This window comes from Bufo bufo, chromosome 6 (genome assembly GCF_905171765.1).
Source record: "Bufo bufo chromosome 6, aBufBuf1.1, whole genome shotgun sequence".
Lineage (NCBI taxonomy): Eukaryota > Metazoa > Chordata > Amphibia > Anura > Bufonidae > Bufo > Bufo bufo.
This window is the reverse complement of record NC_053394.1, coordinates 52,736,013-52,754,154: the sequence shown is the minus strand read 5'-3', so window position 1 is coordinate 52,754,154 and position 18,142 is coordinate 52,736,013. Positions and strand designations below refer to the sequence as shown.

Here is an 18,142-nt window from a genome sequence, read left to right as displayed (position 1 = left end):
TATTGAACCCTGTTCTGCTTCAATACTGTGTAATAATTCCTCCCTATCCTTTGCATACACTTCTAATGCTCTTTCCCTGAACTTCTATTGAGCAAAATATAAGTTTTCAAGTCTTTCCTAGGACTGTCCCTAGCACTTGCTAACTTCTCTCCCTGCACTAAGTACTTTGGAAAATGGCTGAATCCAAGATGGCTGAAGCTATTTATAGGGCTGTGACATCACAGGGCTGGCTGGTGGCTCATTGGCTGCATGCATGTCATTGTGGGTGATCCCTCGTTCCCAGAGTTTCTTTCTCCATGTCCTAACATGTGCAGCAGCCATTTTAGGAAAAAATGCAATTTGTTACCACGAAGAAAATTCGGATTCGGTGCAAATCGAAAAATTCCTGAAATTCGGATGAATTCGACTTCGTCAACTTCGATTCGCTCATCTGTAATATATATATATATATACACTGCTCAAAAAAATAAAGGGAACACAAAAATAACACATCCTAGATCTGAATTAATTAAATATTCTTCTGAAATACTTTGTTCTTTACATAGTTGAATGTGCTGACAACAAAATCACACAAAAGAAAAAAATGGAAATCAAATTTTTTAACCCATGGAGGTCTGGATTTGGAGTCACCCTCAAAATTAAAGTGGAAAAACACACTACAGGCTGATCCAACTTTGATGTAATGTCCTTAAAGAGGACCTTTCACCTGTATAAACTATGTGAACTGAGTATGCTGCCATATAGAGCGGCGCCCGGGGATCTCACTGCACTTACTATTATCCCCGGGCGCCACTCCGTTTTTCCGTTATAGGCTCCGGTACCTTTGCTTTTTAAGTTATAGTAGGCGGGTCCTCCCTTGTCCTGTGGGCGTCTCCTTCTCCTTGGCTGTAGCGCTGGCCAATCGCAGCGCACAGCTCACAGCCTGGGAGAAAAAAACCTCCCAGGCTGTGAGCTGTGCACTGTGATTGGCCAGCGCTACAGCCTAGGAGAAGGAGACGCCCACAGGACAAGGGAAGACCTGCCTACTATAACTTAAAAAGCAAAGGTACCGGAGCCTATAACAGGAGAACGGAGCGGCGCCCGGGGATAATAGTAAGTGCAGTGAGATCCCCGGGCGCCGCTCTATATGGCAGCATACTCGGTTCACATAGTTTATACAAGTGAAAGGTCCTCTTTAAAACAAGTCAAAATGAGGTCAGTAGTGTGTGTGGCCTCCACGTGCCTGTTTGACCTCCCTACAACGCCTGTGCATGCTCCTGATGAGGTGGCGGACGGTCTCCTGAGGGATCTCCTCCCAGACCTGGACTAAAGCATCTGCCAACTCCTGGACAGTCTGTGGTGCAACGTGACGTTGGTGGATAGAGCGAGACGTGATGTCCCAGATGTGCTCAATTGGATTCAGGTCTGGGGAACGGGCGGGCCAGTCCATAGCATCAATGCCTTCGTCTTGCAGGAACTGCTGACACACTCCAGCCACATGAGGTCTAGCATTGTCTTGCATTAGGAGGAACCCAGGGCCAACCGCACCAGCATATGGTCTCACAAGGGGTCTGAGGATCTCATCTCGGTACCTAATGGCAGTCAGGCTACCTCTGGCGAGCACATGGAGGGCTGTGCGGCCCTCGAAAGAAATGCCACCCCACACCATTACTGACCTAATGCCAAACCGGTCATGATGGAGGATGTTGCAGGCAGCAGAACGTTCTCCACGGCGTCTCCAGACTCTGTCACGTCTGTCACATGTGCTCAGTGTGAACCTGCTTTCATCTGTGAAGAGCACAGGGCACCAGTGGCGAATTTGCCAATCTTGGTGTTTTCTGGCAAATGCCAAACGTCCTGCATGGTGTTGGGCTGTAAGCACAACCCCCACCTGTGGACGTCGGGCCTTCATATCACCCTCATGGAGTCTGTTTCTGACCGTTTGAGCAGACACATGCACATTTGTGGCCTGCTGGAGATCATTTTGCAGGGCTCTGGCAGTGCTCCTCCTGTTCCTCCTTGCACAAAGGCGGAGGTAGCGGTCCTGCTGCTGGGTTGTTGCCCTCCTACGGCCTCCTCCACGTCTCCTGATGTACTGGCCTGTCTCCTGGTAGCGCCTCCATGCTCTGGACACTACGCTGACAGACACAGCAAACCTTCTTGCCACAGCTCGCATTGCTGTGCCATCCTGGATAAGCTGCACTACCTGAGCCACTTGTGTGGGTTGTAGACTCTGTCTAATGCTACCACTAGAGTGAAAGCACCGCCAGCATTCAAGAGTGACCAAAACATCAGCCAGGAAGCATAGGAACTGAGAAGTGGTCAGGTCACCACCTGCAGAACCACTCCTTTATTGGGGGTGTCTTGCTAATTGCCTATAATTTCCACCTGTTGTCTATCCCATTTGCACAACAGCATGTGAAATTGATTGTCACTCAGTGTTGCTTCCTAAGTGGACAGTTTGATTTCACAGAAGTGTGATTGACTTGGAGTTACATTGTGTTGTTTAAGTGTTCCTTTTATTTTTTTGAGCAGTGTATATATATATATACACTGCTCAAAAAAATAAAGGGAACACTTAAACAACACAATGTATCTCCAAGTCAATCACACTTCTGTGAAATCAAACTGTCCACTTAGGAAGCAACACTGAGTGACAATCAATTTCACATGCTGTTGTGCAAATGGGATAGACAACAGGTGGAAATTATAGGCAATTAGCAAGACACCCCCAATAAAGGAGTGGTTACCACAGACCACTTCTAAGTTCCTATGCTTCCTGGCTGATGTTTTGGTCACTTTTGAATGCTGGCGGTGCTTTCACTCTAGTGGTAGCATGAGACAGAGTCTACAACCCACACAAGTGGCTCAGGTAGTGCAGCTTATCCAGGATGGAACATCAATGCGAGCTGTGGCAAGAAGGTTTGCTGTGTCTGTCAGCGTAGTGTCCAGAGCATGGAGGCGCTACCAGGAGACAGGCCAGTACATCAGGAGACGTGGAGGAGGCCGTAGGAGGGCAACAACCCAGCAGCAGGACCACTACCTCCGCCTTTGTGCAAGGAGGAACAGGAGGAGCACTGCCAGATCCCTGCAAAATGACCTCCAGCAGGCCACAAATGTGCATGTGTCTGCTCAAACGGTCAGAAACAGACTCCATGAGGGTGATATGAGGGCCCGACGTCCACAGGTGGTTTCCATTTTTTTATTTTTGTGTGATTTTGTTGTCAGCACATTCAACTTTGTAAAGAACAAAGTATTTCAGAAGAATATTTAATTAATTCAGATCTAGGATGTGTTATTTTTGTGTTCCCTTTATTTTTTTGAGAAGTGTATATAGTATATATTATTATTTTATTTTACATATATACAAAGAAGTCAAATCTTCAGTTAGTTGGGGCAAGGGGCAAATTAGTGCAAAGTGCTCAGAGCCAACTTTAGGAATATGTGAAGTATAGCATTAGAATGCTCTTTCTGCAACAATTAAAGAGGAATGTGGGTTTGGGTATTTGGCTAATTGTCCTGTTAAATATGGCTATAATAATACATATTGCTTCCTATATAGGTAACTTCCAAGGGCCATATAAAGTTATCTGGTTCTCAGAAAATAGTAGTGAAGGAATCTGATGCCGGTAAGAATGCTTAACTAAGTAATAATACTTTTTTTAAACTTTCAAATTCATCCTTTTTAACATATTAGGGGACATCTATCAATACTGGCATTCGCATACACCAGTCTTGATCCTTGTGCGCCATAGTGAAATGCACCAATAACTGAAGTCGACACCAGCTGGGAGCTGGCGTATGATTCAGCTATAACTTAATTTAGTTTCTGGAAAAAGTTATAGTAAATGAGGTGGCCACACAAAGCCCAGTCCCTCTTCTAAGCCCTGTGCCTTTTCTCGCCACTTTAGAAACGCAGTGAGAATCTTGAAGCTGCAACTAATGGCATAACTATGGCATGCGTCATCATTTGTGACTTTTTTTTACAATAGTGGCATAAAACCTTTAGTAAATATCCCCCTTTATGTTTTATTTCTAGAATCCAATACTATGTATTATCCAAGAAATACTTTTCTGCTTTCTTTCAGATTTACAAGGGGAGCTTTCCTTCAAATTTTCATTAAATGTTAATGATTCTTCATCTTCATCCATTCACATTTTGGCGTATATTTTTCTACCAAGCAGAGAGTTGGTTGCTGATAACTTAAAAATCAAGATGATGAGATGTTTTAAGAATAGGGTAAGGAAAGAATTGTAACAATTAAAATTCAAGATGTAAAAGATTTTTTGAGGTTTGCCAAAATAATGAACCGTTTTAATGTTAACGTGCATCTGTACATTTAAAAAACATTTGATATGTCATGGCGATATACCAAAGGTTTTAATTGGTGGGGTTCAAGTGCAGTTACTACAATGAGTAGAAAAAAGTGCTTACTGTCTATCCTCACTGCTGGAAATAGACTGGAGACATGCTCGTAAACGTTCTATTAAGCACTTCTTTCTCCTCGTTTTAGTGATCAATGGGGGTCGCAGCTCTCGGACCACCCTCAATCAAAACATTTGATGTCACTATGACACATCACAAGTTTTTTTTTTTAAGTAATGGAAACCTTTAAACTCTCTTGTGAGAAATAAACATTCTAGTAAGGATACTGCTAAAATCACAGACTATGGTTGTTGTCAGATGTTGTGATGGCTACTTCATTGATAAAACTCATAAGGAAAAAGGATGGCGTTCTTGAAAGATATAATACCAAAAACCTGGTTTCTGCCTCACAGAGTGTGTTGCTTTTCTCTGGATCAACACTGTAGACGTTTAGGTTGGATTTGATGGATCTGTGTCTTATTACAAGTTGATCAAAAATGTACGGTAACTATGCAGCCATGGATTGCAGGATAAAACTTACCAGGAAAGATTAAAGGACCTTAACATGTATAGCTTGGAAGAAAGATGAGACAGAGGGGATATGATAGAAACTTTTAAATACATAAAGGGAATCAACAAGGAGAGGAGAGAATATTTAAAAGAAGAAAAACTGCTACAAGAGGACATCGTTTTAAATTAGAGGGGCAAAGGTTTAAAAGTAATATCAGGAAGTATTACTTTACTGAGAGAGTAGTGGATGCATGGAATAGCCTTCCTGCAGAAGTGGTAGCTGCAAATACAGTGAAGGAGTTTAAGCATGCATGGGATAGGCATAAGGCCATCCTTCATATAAGATAGAACCAAGGGCTATTCATAGTATTCAGTATATTGGGCAGACTAGATGGGCCAAATGGTTCTTATCTGCCGACACATTCTATGTTTCTATGTTTCTATGCTGGACGTGCCTCCTTCTAGACGGAGCATTATGAGAGGGGCTTTAACATTGCAAGGAGTGTGGGGATTCGCTCTGGTAGTTAGGACTAGCGGATGCAGTATAGAGGCAAAGTACACAGTTCTTGAATTAAACAGCGGTGTTTATTCACACATTGGTGTATAACAAAATGCACATAAGGTGTATCACAAAACGCAGGTGGCTTAGTGTTTGTTCACACACAAGGAAAGTCCATAAACAATAAAAGTCACCTTTTCTCATGGGTGTTAATTCACACCCTGTTAGCAGTTCAGCCTCATTAAGTCCATAGGCTGCCTGTTCGCCTTTAGAGGGGCCTGAGTCCTCCAGCCCAGCTCAAACCTCAAATCCCAGCACAACCCTCAGTTCACAGCACACAGACTCTTGAGCTCCACTGTCAGAGGGAGGTAAATCCACCACACCTGGCAGTGCTGGCTGTTTTTTATGCCTGGCAAAACCCGGCCTGGAACACGGGGAGGAGTCACCCACCCAGCACTTTGACTACTCCCAGTAAGAGCAGACCTGGGTCAGCTATGACAGCCATGCTAAATCTCAAGGTGTCAATTAGCAATAGCTGCTGCTGACACATAAAATACTGACTTACTTCACCGAGGCCAGGAACCTCGGTGACCCATACCTTCCATCCACAATGATTCCAGGTACCTTCTTACAGGAGGCATAGGCAACCATTGGCCCAGTTCTCCTGGCTGTCCCTACTAAAGTTCTGGTGGGAGACGCTGCTGGAATAATTGGTATAATTATAAATTATTAGAGGTAGCCTATGAAGAGGCTGTACATCTAGAAAACCGCTTTTCCATTAGAACATATAGACATCACAGCAAGGGGTCCCCTGCTTGGAAGCTTCTTCTGGGAGCAAGAGAGGAGAAACTACAACTACTAGCAGCTTCTGATTTGGAGAATGCTACACAGTCACCCTCTTTTATTTGAATGGCCATCCAGTACATTGAATGGACAATACAGCAGTTGAACAATATTACACATGTTGGAAAAATAAGTTTTTAACTTCACAACTTGAAACATTTAGAAAATGATATCAAATGTAGAAAACAATTGATATAAATGAACAAACATGTTCTACAAAAATTGTTGGTGGATAATGTGTACAAAAATGTGGAAATTTTTATAATTAAATATTTTAAACCACATCTTTATCCAGGTATCTGTAGGATTCTCATCAAAGGAAGTTCTCCCGGGGTCAGATGTAGCTCTACAGGTTCAGGCTACTCCTTCATCTCTCTGTGGTCTAAGGGTGGTGGATAAAAGTGTGGTACTGATGAGACCAGAAAAAGAGCTGACTGCTGAAAATGTGAGTCTTTTCAGCTAAAAAATAAATACACAAATCAATTTACAATAAACATGCATACATTTATAAACACCATTACAAGTTATCAAAGAATTACACATTCTGGTTTAATGCACTCCAAGAAAACAAAATATGGATTACACAATTTCCGATAAATGGCAATGTTTCAATTCACTTTTTCAAATTACATGGAGATTTGTACTTAAATTCCAGTACCCCAATAATTACATTTTGTTTTGCACACAACCATATGATAATGACCAATTGGATGACAGGTATGGATGACATCTAGTTTACTAAATGACACATAGTTTGGTTAATTTCAGCACCTTCAGAAATTTACTGTGAAGTTTGTCTCCAGTGGTGATGGTTGAACATGTTAGAAGATACCTTTTAACGTCTTATATGGCAAGAGCCTTGATATATCACTTCCAACTTGTTAGCTTAGGCAATCATAATGGAATTTTAATGATCAGCCATTATTGAGAGTCCTATGCAAAATCCAAAAATGACTGCAATAATGATATGATGAGGGAATATACACTGTATTTTAATCCAGGACTGAACTTGACAAATAACAGTGGTTTGGAAAGGCCAAGAAAATCTTTTAATTCATTAGCATTAACTTTTTTAAAGGGGTTGAGCCATCTAACACATTGGTGGCATATCACTAGGATATACCACCAATGTTAGATCAATGCGAGTCCCACCTTTGGAACCCGCACTTATCTCTAGAATGGGACCTTCAAAGCGAAATAGCATGTGCAGCATGCTCTTCATTCACTTCTATGGGAGTTACGAAAAAAGCAGAGTGAGCGTGCTCGGCTATTTCCGGGACTGCTATAGAAGTGAACAAGGAGAACACTGAGCAAGCACGGCCACCTCTCTATTCACCCCTATGGGAGTAGCTAAGACAGCGTTTGGCTATTTTCAGCACTCCCATAGAAGTGAATGGTGCACAATGCACCCTCGTTCACTTTTCGGCTCCATTCTAGTGTTAGGTGTGGGTCCCAGAGGTGGGACCTGCACCTATCTGACATTGGTGGCATATCCTAGCGATATACCACCAATGTGTGAGATAGGCCAACCCCCTTTAATTTTCTCTCCTTTAATTACCCATTTAACAGTCTAATGTTTGCAGTATCTTTTTTTTCTAGGTCTACGATCTCTTCCCTGATGAACAGTTTATAGGCCTATATGGAATGACAATGTCAATGGATTCAGAGCTCATTCCATGTGCAAATGGTCCAAGTGGAGCATATTACTCTAACCCTTTTAGTTATATGCCTTCAGATGAAGATATACATAAACTGCTTGTGGTATTCTCCTTAATTCTGTATAATGTAGCAATCATAAGAGAACAATGACACAATGTTTAATGTTTTAAAGCTATAGACATTAGATCATTAGAGGAGATAGAAACACTCAGCTCAACAGGAACTGTATATGAACTTAGTAGGGGGAAAAACTTAAAGAAGTAGTAACTTAATACCTTTTTTGTTAAAGTGCATCTGTAGGATAAACCCTATTATACAAAGCATACAGTACTTCCTGTTAGGGTCAATCATGCTGAGTTAAGCAATCCCTTATTATTTGAAATCAGTAGCTCCACTGTAGAAAAATATTCACTTTCATTCAAGTCTTAATTAGGTGTTCGGAGCATCAATGGATGGGTCTACCCCTTGGAGCACCACATCACCACCTCTTTTCCCTCTTAGCCACTCTCCCCTCCACTTGAGTGACAGGGCCAGGCATCCTCATTGTCTTCCTGTCTGGCACTGTAATCCAGTGCACGCACCAGTGAATTTTGATTCGGCACATGCACAGTTTGGATCTCAGCATCTGGAAAGGTACACTTTCCCCAGTGTAGAGAGATTAATTGTAAATTTGCTGGTGAAGGTTGAACCAGCACATGAATAGTTTAGAACAGCGGTCCCCAACCGCCGGGCCTTGGCCCCGGACCAAGCCCTGGAAGATTGCTTGCCGGGCCGCAGAGGAGAGAGAGGCAGAGATGCCAGGCGCATGCGCGCCTAACGCGCACATCAGAGTGGCCAGAGTCAGTGGAGAAGGAGGGAGGGATGGAGGGAGGAAATCCCAACCTCCCATGATGCGGTCGCCGCAGAGCCCAATAAAATGACCGGGCTCTGACGCTGTCCGCCCCACTGCCACCAATGAACGTGTGGCTAATATTAAAGTAGGAGGAGGGATGGGGGAGTGTTTACCGCTGTGCCGTCTCAGCTAGTGTGCTCGGCAAACGGCAGCAGCGGCAGCCTCCTCCTCCTCCTGAGTTTTGTGTTCTCCAGTCCCCAGCCATTAGTGCTCTGAAAAGCAGCCGGTGCAGGTACCCGGCCCACACCCTGTCCCACACACTGGAAGATTATTAGCCTGCCTCAAAATAAATGCAGGCAAAACACATGTACCGTATCAGGCAGTCAGAAAAATTTGGGGTTAATGTGACTCATTAACCCCAATGTTGTCAATAGCCATAATTTGAGAAGTTGCGGTCACCTATTATTAATCTGAGGTACATGGTGCTATTACATTAGTACCCCCTCTCATTAAAAGTAAGTGGCCCCACGCACCTCATCAAATAATGGGCAACATTAGGTTAACCATTAATATGAGGTACACATGATGAGGTTACCTACTATTAATGTGAGGCACATGCAGGTCAAAATTGATAAAACAATGTGCCTCATATTAACAGCAAGTTACTCCAGCATGTACCTGATGCCATTAACCCCATCGTTATATAGTGTTATATATTTTAATATGCACCTTGTGTTTTGTTATGCGTGTGAATCAGTCAGCGCCGACCAGCACCCCCCTAAGCCTCGCTCATCCCCTAAGCCCCGCCCCAGAACCCCTCCACCCCTCCCAGTCCCCGGGAAAATTGTCTTGCATGAAACTGGTCCTTGGTGCAAAAAAGGTTGGGGACCACTGATTTAGAACACAACATTTGGAAAAGTATACTTTCCCTAATGCTGAAATTTAAATGGCATATGCACCACTAAGGCTGGGTTCACACCTGAGCGTTTTACAGCGCTTTCCTACGCGCTGTAAAACGCTCAACAGGCAAAAACCAATGTTTCCCTATGGGCATGGTTCTCACCTGAGCGTTTTACAGCGGGTACAAACGCGCTGTAAAACGTCCTACGCCCCAAGAAGTACAGGAGCTTCTTTGGGGCGTATTGTCGCGAGTATTGTGGCAGTTTTTCATTGGATTAATCACACAAACGCGCGTACTAAAATACAAAATGCAAAAACGCCCCAAAATACGCCTCAAAAACGCCCGATAAAAACGCCTGTAAAAAGCGCTTATCTATTACCCTCAGGTGTGAACCCAGCCTAAATGTGGACATGTAAGTACAGTCAGATCAGTTTTTTATTGCATTGTACTTTTTTTGAGCGAAATATAATTTTTTTAAATTGGTCTTTGTTAAAAATATGGAATCCTTTTTTCTTCACAAAGATGACATGCTCTACTAGCTGCCTGTGGATTTTCTGTCTTTTCCGTCATCTGGGGAGCAGACGGACTCCTTATCTCTGCTCTCTGACATTATAAACACTCATTAAAACTCAATCCTTATCTTACTGATAAGAATGTGGCTTAAATAAGTGTTTATGACCTCTTAGTAGTTTAGAGCTAAGATTTATTAGACAACGGACCAAAAAATTTTTTTGCCAAAGTTAGTGAAATGCAATCATAAACATAAATTGCCTCCAAAGGTGTACATAGCCTTTAATTATTATACTTTTTATTACAATTACAGGACATGCAATTAAAAATAATCACAAGTGCTGAAATAAAAAAACCTGTAAATTGCCCCGATTCCAGAAGAAGAGATGGACCAGGAATGCCATTTGCAGGTAATACAAATAGGCTTGGGCTACGCTACACAGTAAGTTGTATATCTTTTGAACTGCAGCTGTCATTCGGTGGTCTTATAGACCACAGTCAGGGCGGCTAGACCTTGGCTTTAAACAGAATCTGTCACGAGCGTCGTCTATATAAAACTGACACATAGCTGTGGTTCACTTGAATAAAGTGCTGTTTTTCTTTTGTTGATCAGAGGCTCCGTTCCAAAGTTATGATACATTTTCTTAATATGCAAACTAGGCCTCTGGTATAATAAAAAAGTTACCGTTGCTCATGTTACACCCAAGCTCCACTCCTTACTGTGGCCAGACCCTTCCTGGCTGCTTTGATTGACAGAGCCAGGCAGGGAGAGAGGAGCTGTCCACAGTATGGAGTGGAGCTTGGGTGTAACAAGAGCAACAGTAATGCGCTCATTGCACCAAATGCCTAATTTGCATATTAAGAAAAAGCATCATAAAATTTTTGGGTCTGATAATTATTGCTTGTGTCTCTATTTAGTATGATGAGTACACAAGGGTGCATTGTGCAAAACAAGCTGCAGGTCTGTAGGGCTCAATAACATCTTGACAAAATATAATGCTGTCTTTTTTGTTTTTTATTATTATTGGTGGTCCTGGAGTTCCCATTCCAGTTGGTATACCAGCAGGTGCAGGTGGAATTGCTGCTGCTGCCGCTGTGCCTGCTTTAGGAAGCTTCCCTGGGTACGGCAATGAAATTCCAGATTTCCAAGAAAAACTGGGGGTCATTAGAAAGCATTTTCCAGAGACTTGGATATGGGAGTTGACACCTATTGGGTGAGTCACCATATTTTTTTAGAGTAAATGGATAGCAAAAAAATAAAAAATAACATTTAGAATTTTACTTACAAAGTGAGCAAATTGGAAGAAATACACAGTCTATACATGGATGGGTGAGAGCTAGATCTGATCTTGCAGTTATATTGACAGAGAATAGAGGAGGTTGAGTTTCTAGCCTCAGGTCACTCAAGTTGCAATATTAAGTCATTCTGGGATGTGTATTGTAAATTGAAAATGTTGTACCTTGAGACCATACCATACTAAAGAGTTTTTGGAACTTTTAGATCAGTGGCCTATAGTTACAGTAGGTGTGCTGCCTTGTTATGCCCAAATGGGTTGGTATTGAACGTATTTCCTTTCCCATCTGTGGTTTTCTTGGTATGTTCTTATTATTTTTTACTCTTTGCATTAGGGTATTTTTTATTTTTTTTTGCCTTACCATGCTTTATGGGATTACATTATTTTGTAGCTCATTTTGGGCTATTTGTATTTTAGTCAATTTCATACTTGATATAGTCGCTTTATTTTGATCTGTTAACTGTTTGCAGTGGATTAATTATGATGATATTCATTAGACATGAGCGAATAAAAAAAAAAATCGATTCACCGGTTCGCCAAATGTTTTGGGAAAAATTTGCTTCAATCCGAATACATTTGCGGCAAATTACATAAAAAAACGGCTATTTCCTGGCTGCAGAGAGCCTTTATAGGGGTGTAGAACACTGTGCCTTGCTGTAACACGCATAGGGAGTCTGCTGTGGTAGTGAAATAATACTATGAGTCAGTATGACATGCAGATAACAGGGGTCGCTCTTAGAATCACTGCATACTTCACCTATTTGGGCAGTCACGGGGCCAAAACTGACCAAATAACTGAAGTATCAACTCAGCCTTACAGGTCGATGTTAACTTCAAGAAGAAGCGCACTCTTTTTACACCCTTGTCAGCTGATTCCACATAGATGTCTACAGAACCTGTTCTATTAAATGCTTATACAAGTACAGTCATGGCCAAAAGTTTTGAGAATTACATAAATATTGGAAATTGGAAAAGTTGCTGCTTAAGTTTTTATAATAGCAATTTGCATATACTCCAGAATGTTATGAAGAGTGATCAGATGAATTGCATAGTCCTTATTTGCCATGAAAATTAACTTAATCCCAAAAAAAACTTTCCACTGCATTTCATTGCTGTCATTAAAGGACCTGCTGAGATCATTTCAGTAATCGTCTTGTTAACTCAAGTGAAAATGTTGACGAGCACAAGGCTGGAGATCATTATGTCAGGCTGATTGGGTTAAAATGGCAGACTTGACATGTTAAAAGGAGGGTGATGCTTGAAATCATTGTTCTTCCATTGTTAACCATGGTGACCTGCAAAGAAACGCGTGCAGCCATCATTGCGTTGCATAAAAATGGCTTCACAGGCAAGGATATTGTGGCTACTAAGATTGCACCTCAATCAACAATTTATAGGATCATCAAGAACTTCAAGGAAAGAGGTTCAATTCTTGTTAAGAAGGCTTCAGGGCGTCCAAGAAAGTCCAGCAAGCGGACTGGGGCAAAGTCATATTCTCCGATGAAGCCTCTTTCCGATTGTTTGCGGCATCTGGAAAAAGGCTTGTCCGGAGAAGAAAAGGTGAGCGCTACCATCAGTCCTGTGTCATGCCAACAGTAAAGCATCCTGAGACCATTCATGTGTGGGGTTGCTTCTCAGCCAAGGGAGTGGGCTCACTCACAATTTTGCCCAAAAACACAGCCATGAATAAAGAATGGTACCAAAACACCCTCCAACAGCAACTTCTTCCAACAATCCAACAACAGTTTGGTGAAGAACAATGCATTTTCCAGCACGATGGAGCACCGTGCTATAAGGCAAAAGTGATAACTAAGTGGCACAGGGACCAAAACGTTGACATTTTGGGCCAATGGCCTGGAAACTCCCCAGATCTCAATCCCATTGAGAACTTGTGGTCAATACTCAAGAGGCGGGTGGACAAACAAAAACCCACTAATTCTGACAAACTCCAAGAAGTGATTATGAAAGAATGGGTTGCTATCAGTCAGGAATTGGCCCAGAAGTTGATTGAGAGCATGCCCAGTCGAATTGCAGAGGTCCTGAAAAAGAAGAGCCAACACTGCAAATACTGACTCTTTGCATAAATGTCATGTAATTGTCGATAAAAGCGTTTGAAACGTATGAAGTGCGTGTAATTATATTTCACTACATCACAGAAACAACTGAAACAAAGATCTAAAAGCAGTTTAGCAGCAAACTTTGTGAAAACTAATATTTGTGTCATTCTCAAAACTTTTGGCCACGACTGTAGAGCTCCTTTGACAGAGTGGAGAGGGTGTCAGCAATTTTGTGTTGACGTCAATGATTCATTTGCCCTTCCTCTGATCCATCAGAACAATAACCCACAAAAAACGGATCCTGTCTGTGGAGCATACGCCTTCACTCGGTCAGCATTTGCTCAATAATCCATCAGTATTGCTAATGCCAAAAAAAAAAGGAGTGGATCTAAAACAGAGATGACACGTGAATGGAATATTTGCATGTCTTCTGTGTTTTGTACCCACTCCTGCTTTAGGCTACCAAATCATAAGCCAATTTGATGGGACCATACAGGCCTTACAGCTGCTACATAGACAAGATCCATTGTGCGTCTCATTTTTCATTCCTTCTGACAGATCAGAAGAAAGGTCAAACAAATGAGGATGTCAGCCAGGCCAAAAGCCAAAATAGTGGACCAGTCATGAAGTGGGGAGGGTGGGAACAGCATGAGAAGTCCACAGAGTGAACCTATGACATAATGGTGAGGTGGCAGCAGCATGAGGAGACTACAGAGTGGCCCAATGACAGGTTCTGAAGGTGGAAGCAGTATGAGGAGGCCACTGAGTGGCACAATGACACAGTCTGAAGTTGGCAGCATCAGAAGAAGGCCACCGAGTGGCAAAATGACAGAGTCGGGAGTTGGCAGCAGTATGAGAAGGCCACCGAGTGGCACAATGACAGAGTCTGGAGTTGGCAGCATCAGGAGAAAGCCACCGAGGAGCACAATGGCAGAGTCTGGAGTTGGCAGCAGTATGAGGAGGACACAGAGTGGAACAATGACAGAGTCTGGAGTTGGCAGCAGTATGAGGAGGCCACCAAGTGGCACAATGATAGAGTCTGGAGCTGACAACAGTATGAGGAGGCCACAGAGTGGCACAATGACCTTGTGTGGAGGTGGCGGCAGCAACATGAGGAGAGCTCAGAGTGGCCCAATGACAGAGTGTGGAGGTTGCAGCAGAATCAGGAGACCACAGAGTGACCCAATGACAGAGTGTAGAGGTGGCAGCAGCAGCATCAGGAGGAGGCCACAGAGTGGCATAATAATCGAGTCTGGGGGTGACGACAACAGCAGCATCATGAGGATACCACAGAGTGGCAAGGTGACATAGTGTGGAGATGGCAGCAGCAGCAGGATACCACAGAGTGGCAAGGTGACATAGTGTGAATATGGCAGCAGCAGCATCAGGATACCACAGAGTGGCAAGGTCACATAGTGTGGATATGGCAGCAGCAGCAACATCAGGATACTACAGAGTGGCAAGGTGACAAAGTGTGGAGGTGGCAGCAGCAGCAGGATACCACAGAGTGGCAAGGTGACATAGTGTGGAGATGGCAGCAGCAGCAGATGGATACCACAGAGTGGCAAGGTGACATAGTGTGGATATGGCAGCAGCAGCAACATCAGGATACCACAGAGTGGCAAGGTGACATAATGTGAAGGTGGCAGCAGCAGGATACCACAGAGTGGTAATGTGACATAGTGTGGATATGGCAGCAGCAGCAGTATCAGGATACCACAGAGTGGCAAGGTGATATAATGTGGAGATGGCAGCAGCAGGATAGTGGATACCACAGAGTGTTAAGGTGACATACTGTGGATATGGCAGCAGCATCAGAATACCACAGAGTGGCAAGGTGACATAGTGAGGAGGTGGCCGCAGCATCCGGAGACTACAAAGTGATCCGGTGACAGAGTGGGGCGGTGGGTGGCCATACCAGTACCCACTGATGAAGGTGGGTTAAAAAAGGAGCACTTGGCATCAGATGTGTGGCATCAGGTGGGTGTCAGCATCAGAATAGTAGCCGAGGCAGGTAGCCAAAAGAAACCGGTCTCTTTTGTCAAAGTGTTGGTGTGGCACCATGGATGATCTAGTCTGATGCATGAGGCATTGGTGGGTGAAAATCCTGGCTGATCCACGCCTGATTAATCTTGGCGAGTTCTTCTTGGGGTAACTATGGCTCCTGCCGCACTAAACACCCGCTCTGATGCCACACTACTGGCCAGGCAGGACAGCTTTTACAGGACAAACTCAGCCAGTTACGGCCACAAATCAAGTTTGACTGTCCAGTAGTCCAGTGGATCTTCAATGTGGGTTGGCATGGTGCTGTCCAAGTATGCCACCACCTGCCAGTTCAGGTTCTGCTCCTGATCTACCTGCTGCTGCTGGTGAGTAGTTTCTTCACTATGCGTATATATTTTTCTTTCTGTACTGAAATAGCCCACTACATTCTTTTCACCACAAATAACTGCAACAGTGAATTGCGTATATATTTTTCTTTCTGAACTGAAATAGGCCACTAAAGGCTTTTACCACAAATAACTGCAACAGTGACGTATATATATATTTTTCTTTCTGTACTGAAATAGGCCACTACACGCTTTCGCCACAAATAACTGCAACAGTGACGTGCATATATATTTTTCTTTCTGTACTAAAATAGGCCACTACATGCTTTTACCACAAATAACTGCAACAGTGAAGTATATATATATTTTTATCTTTCTGTACTGAAATAGCCCACTACACGCTTTCGCCACAAATAACTGCAACAGTGAAGTGCGTATATATTTTTCTTTTTGTACTGAAATACGCCACTAAACGCTTTCAACACATATAACTCCAGAAGTGAACTGCGTATATATTTTTCTTTTTCCACAGATATAAGCCACTAAAGGCTTTTCAACATAACACTTACACCCCAAGAACAAATTGCTGGAATGACAGAGCTGTATAATGGCTATTTGGATCCCCAAATAATCTTTCCCTGCACTTGTAAATCACTTTTCTAGCACTGTCCCTAGCGCCTTCTGACGTCTCTCCCTGCACTAAGATGCTGTGAAATTATTCCTCCCTATCCTTTCCCTGCACTTATAAATAGTTTTTTTCTGGGTTTTTTTTCGCAATGAGCTTTTTCCAATTGCTGTCCCTAGAGCCTTCTCATGTCTGTCCCTGTACTCAGAACGCTGGAAAATATCTGATTCCAAAATGTCCTCCGTATTTATAGGGCTGTGGCATCACAGGGCTGGCTGCTGATTGGCTGCATGCAGATATGTCAGTCTGGGTGATCCCGCCTTCCCATAGTTCCTTGCCCCATGTCCTCAGTCCTAACACGTGTAGCCGACCATTTTTTTAAAAATTGCGATTCGTTACCACGAAGCGCGAGGAAATTCGCATTCGTTGCAAATCAAATTTTTCCTGGAATTTGGATCGAATTCCACTTCGTCTGATTTGATTCGCTCATCTCTAATCTTCATGTTTCAAGCATATATACATATTGATAGGGTTGAACGAATCTAACTCCATGAAATGGAATTCAATCCGAATTTCATGGAAAATTTGATTCGCCGTGAAGCCGCATGCTTTCCGTGTGTTTTCCTCATGCTTCATGGAAATGAATCGATTTTCCCTGAACTGGAGTAAAAACGAAAGAAATCATATTAACCTCATCTGTTTGAGCGCGAAGAGCCGGCACCTTCTTGATTGAAGATCCCACGTGAAATCCTGTGCGCGATGAAATATGATATCACCACGCTGTCCGATGTGATTACATCATCACGGCCAGCGTGACATTTCGCACTATATCTTCTATCAAGATGGTGGCAGCCGTCTCTTCGTGATCAAATGGATGAGGTAAGTATGATTTTATATATTTTACATTGTATTATTGCTTTCAGATGCCGCAATCAGTTATAAATGCATTGTAAATCTGAGGGGTACAATGAAGGGGAGCAGCACAATTGACTTTCCCTGTTATTGTACCCACTACTTACAAAGAAATGCGCTTTGTGACAAAGTAATTTGTCACAAAGCAAATTAAAAAAAAAAAATTGGGGAGCAATTTTCCAATTCTTCGCTCATCTCTACATATTAACAAAGATATAATTTGTACATTGATTACTTTAGCGTATATTCAATCCTTTCCCTAGGCTATTATACCATTAATACTATCCTTTGGAAAGGTCAGCATTGTCAGATCAGCAGGAGTCAGACTCCCATCACCCCCGCGAATCAATGGGACTTCAAAAGGAGCAGCTACCTCCACTATGGAGAGTATGGAAAAGTGTAGTTGTGGCGCCTTTTTCCAGCTACTGAAAGAAAATCTGATTGGCAAGAGTGTCAGGATTCGGATCAATGGAGGTCTGATATTGATGGCTTATCCTAAGGATAGACCATCTATATATAAATGTGCCGTAAAACTATTTTTTGGTTCCAAAGCTGACAAATGCCATCATAAAATAAGAAAATATGAACACGAAAGAAACGTAATTACACAATTAATAGAGATTAAGCAAGTCTTTACATATAGAAGCTAGAAAGAGCTACTGGAAGCTGCAAATAATAGAGAATATTATAGAGAATATTAGCTACTTCAGGGTCCTGTACAGTACATACAGTGGAGCTACCCTCTCCTGTTGTCCAAAGGAGCGGCTTACCCTGGCACGTGTAAAGAACAGTACAAAAACATGTAGTACCGCATGGTACTGTAG

The 18,142-nt window shown here is 42.7% G+C and overlaps 1 protein-coding gene across 1 annotated transcript in view; it reads left to right on the top strand.

The window, feature by feature from the left end:
• The window catches only part of LOC121003906 (alpha-2-macroglobulin-like protein 1), a 172,680-nt gene that overhangs the window by 78,074 nt on the left and 76,464 nt on the right, over nucleotides 1–18,142 (top strand). Inside the window, exons 13-18 of the mRNA XM_040435848.1 lie at nucleotides 3,542–3,608; nucleotides 4,068–4,219; nucleotides 6,493–6,642; nucleotides 7,797–7,958; nucleotides 10,413–10,509; nucleotides 11,127–11,313. Coding sequence (XP_040291782.1) covers nucleotides 3,542–3,608; nucleotides 4,068–4,219; nucleotides 6,493–6,642; nucleotides 7,797–7,958; nucleotides 10,413–10,509; nucleotides 11,127–11,313 — 815 coding nt within the window. The remainder of the gene's footprint in view (nucleotides 1–3,541; nucleotides 3,609–4,067; nucleotides 4,220–6,492; nucleotides 6,643–7,796; nucleotides 7,959–10,412; nucleotides 10,510–11,126; nucleotides 11,314–18,142) is intronic.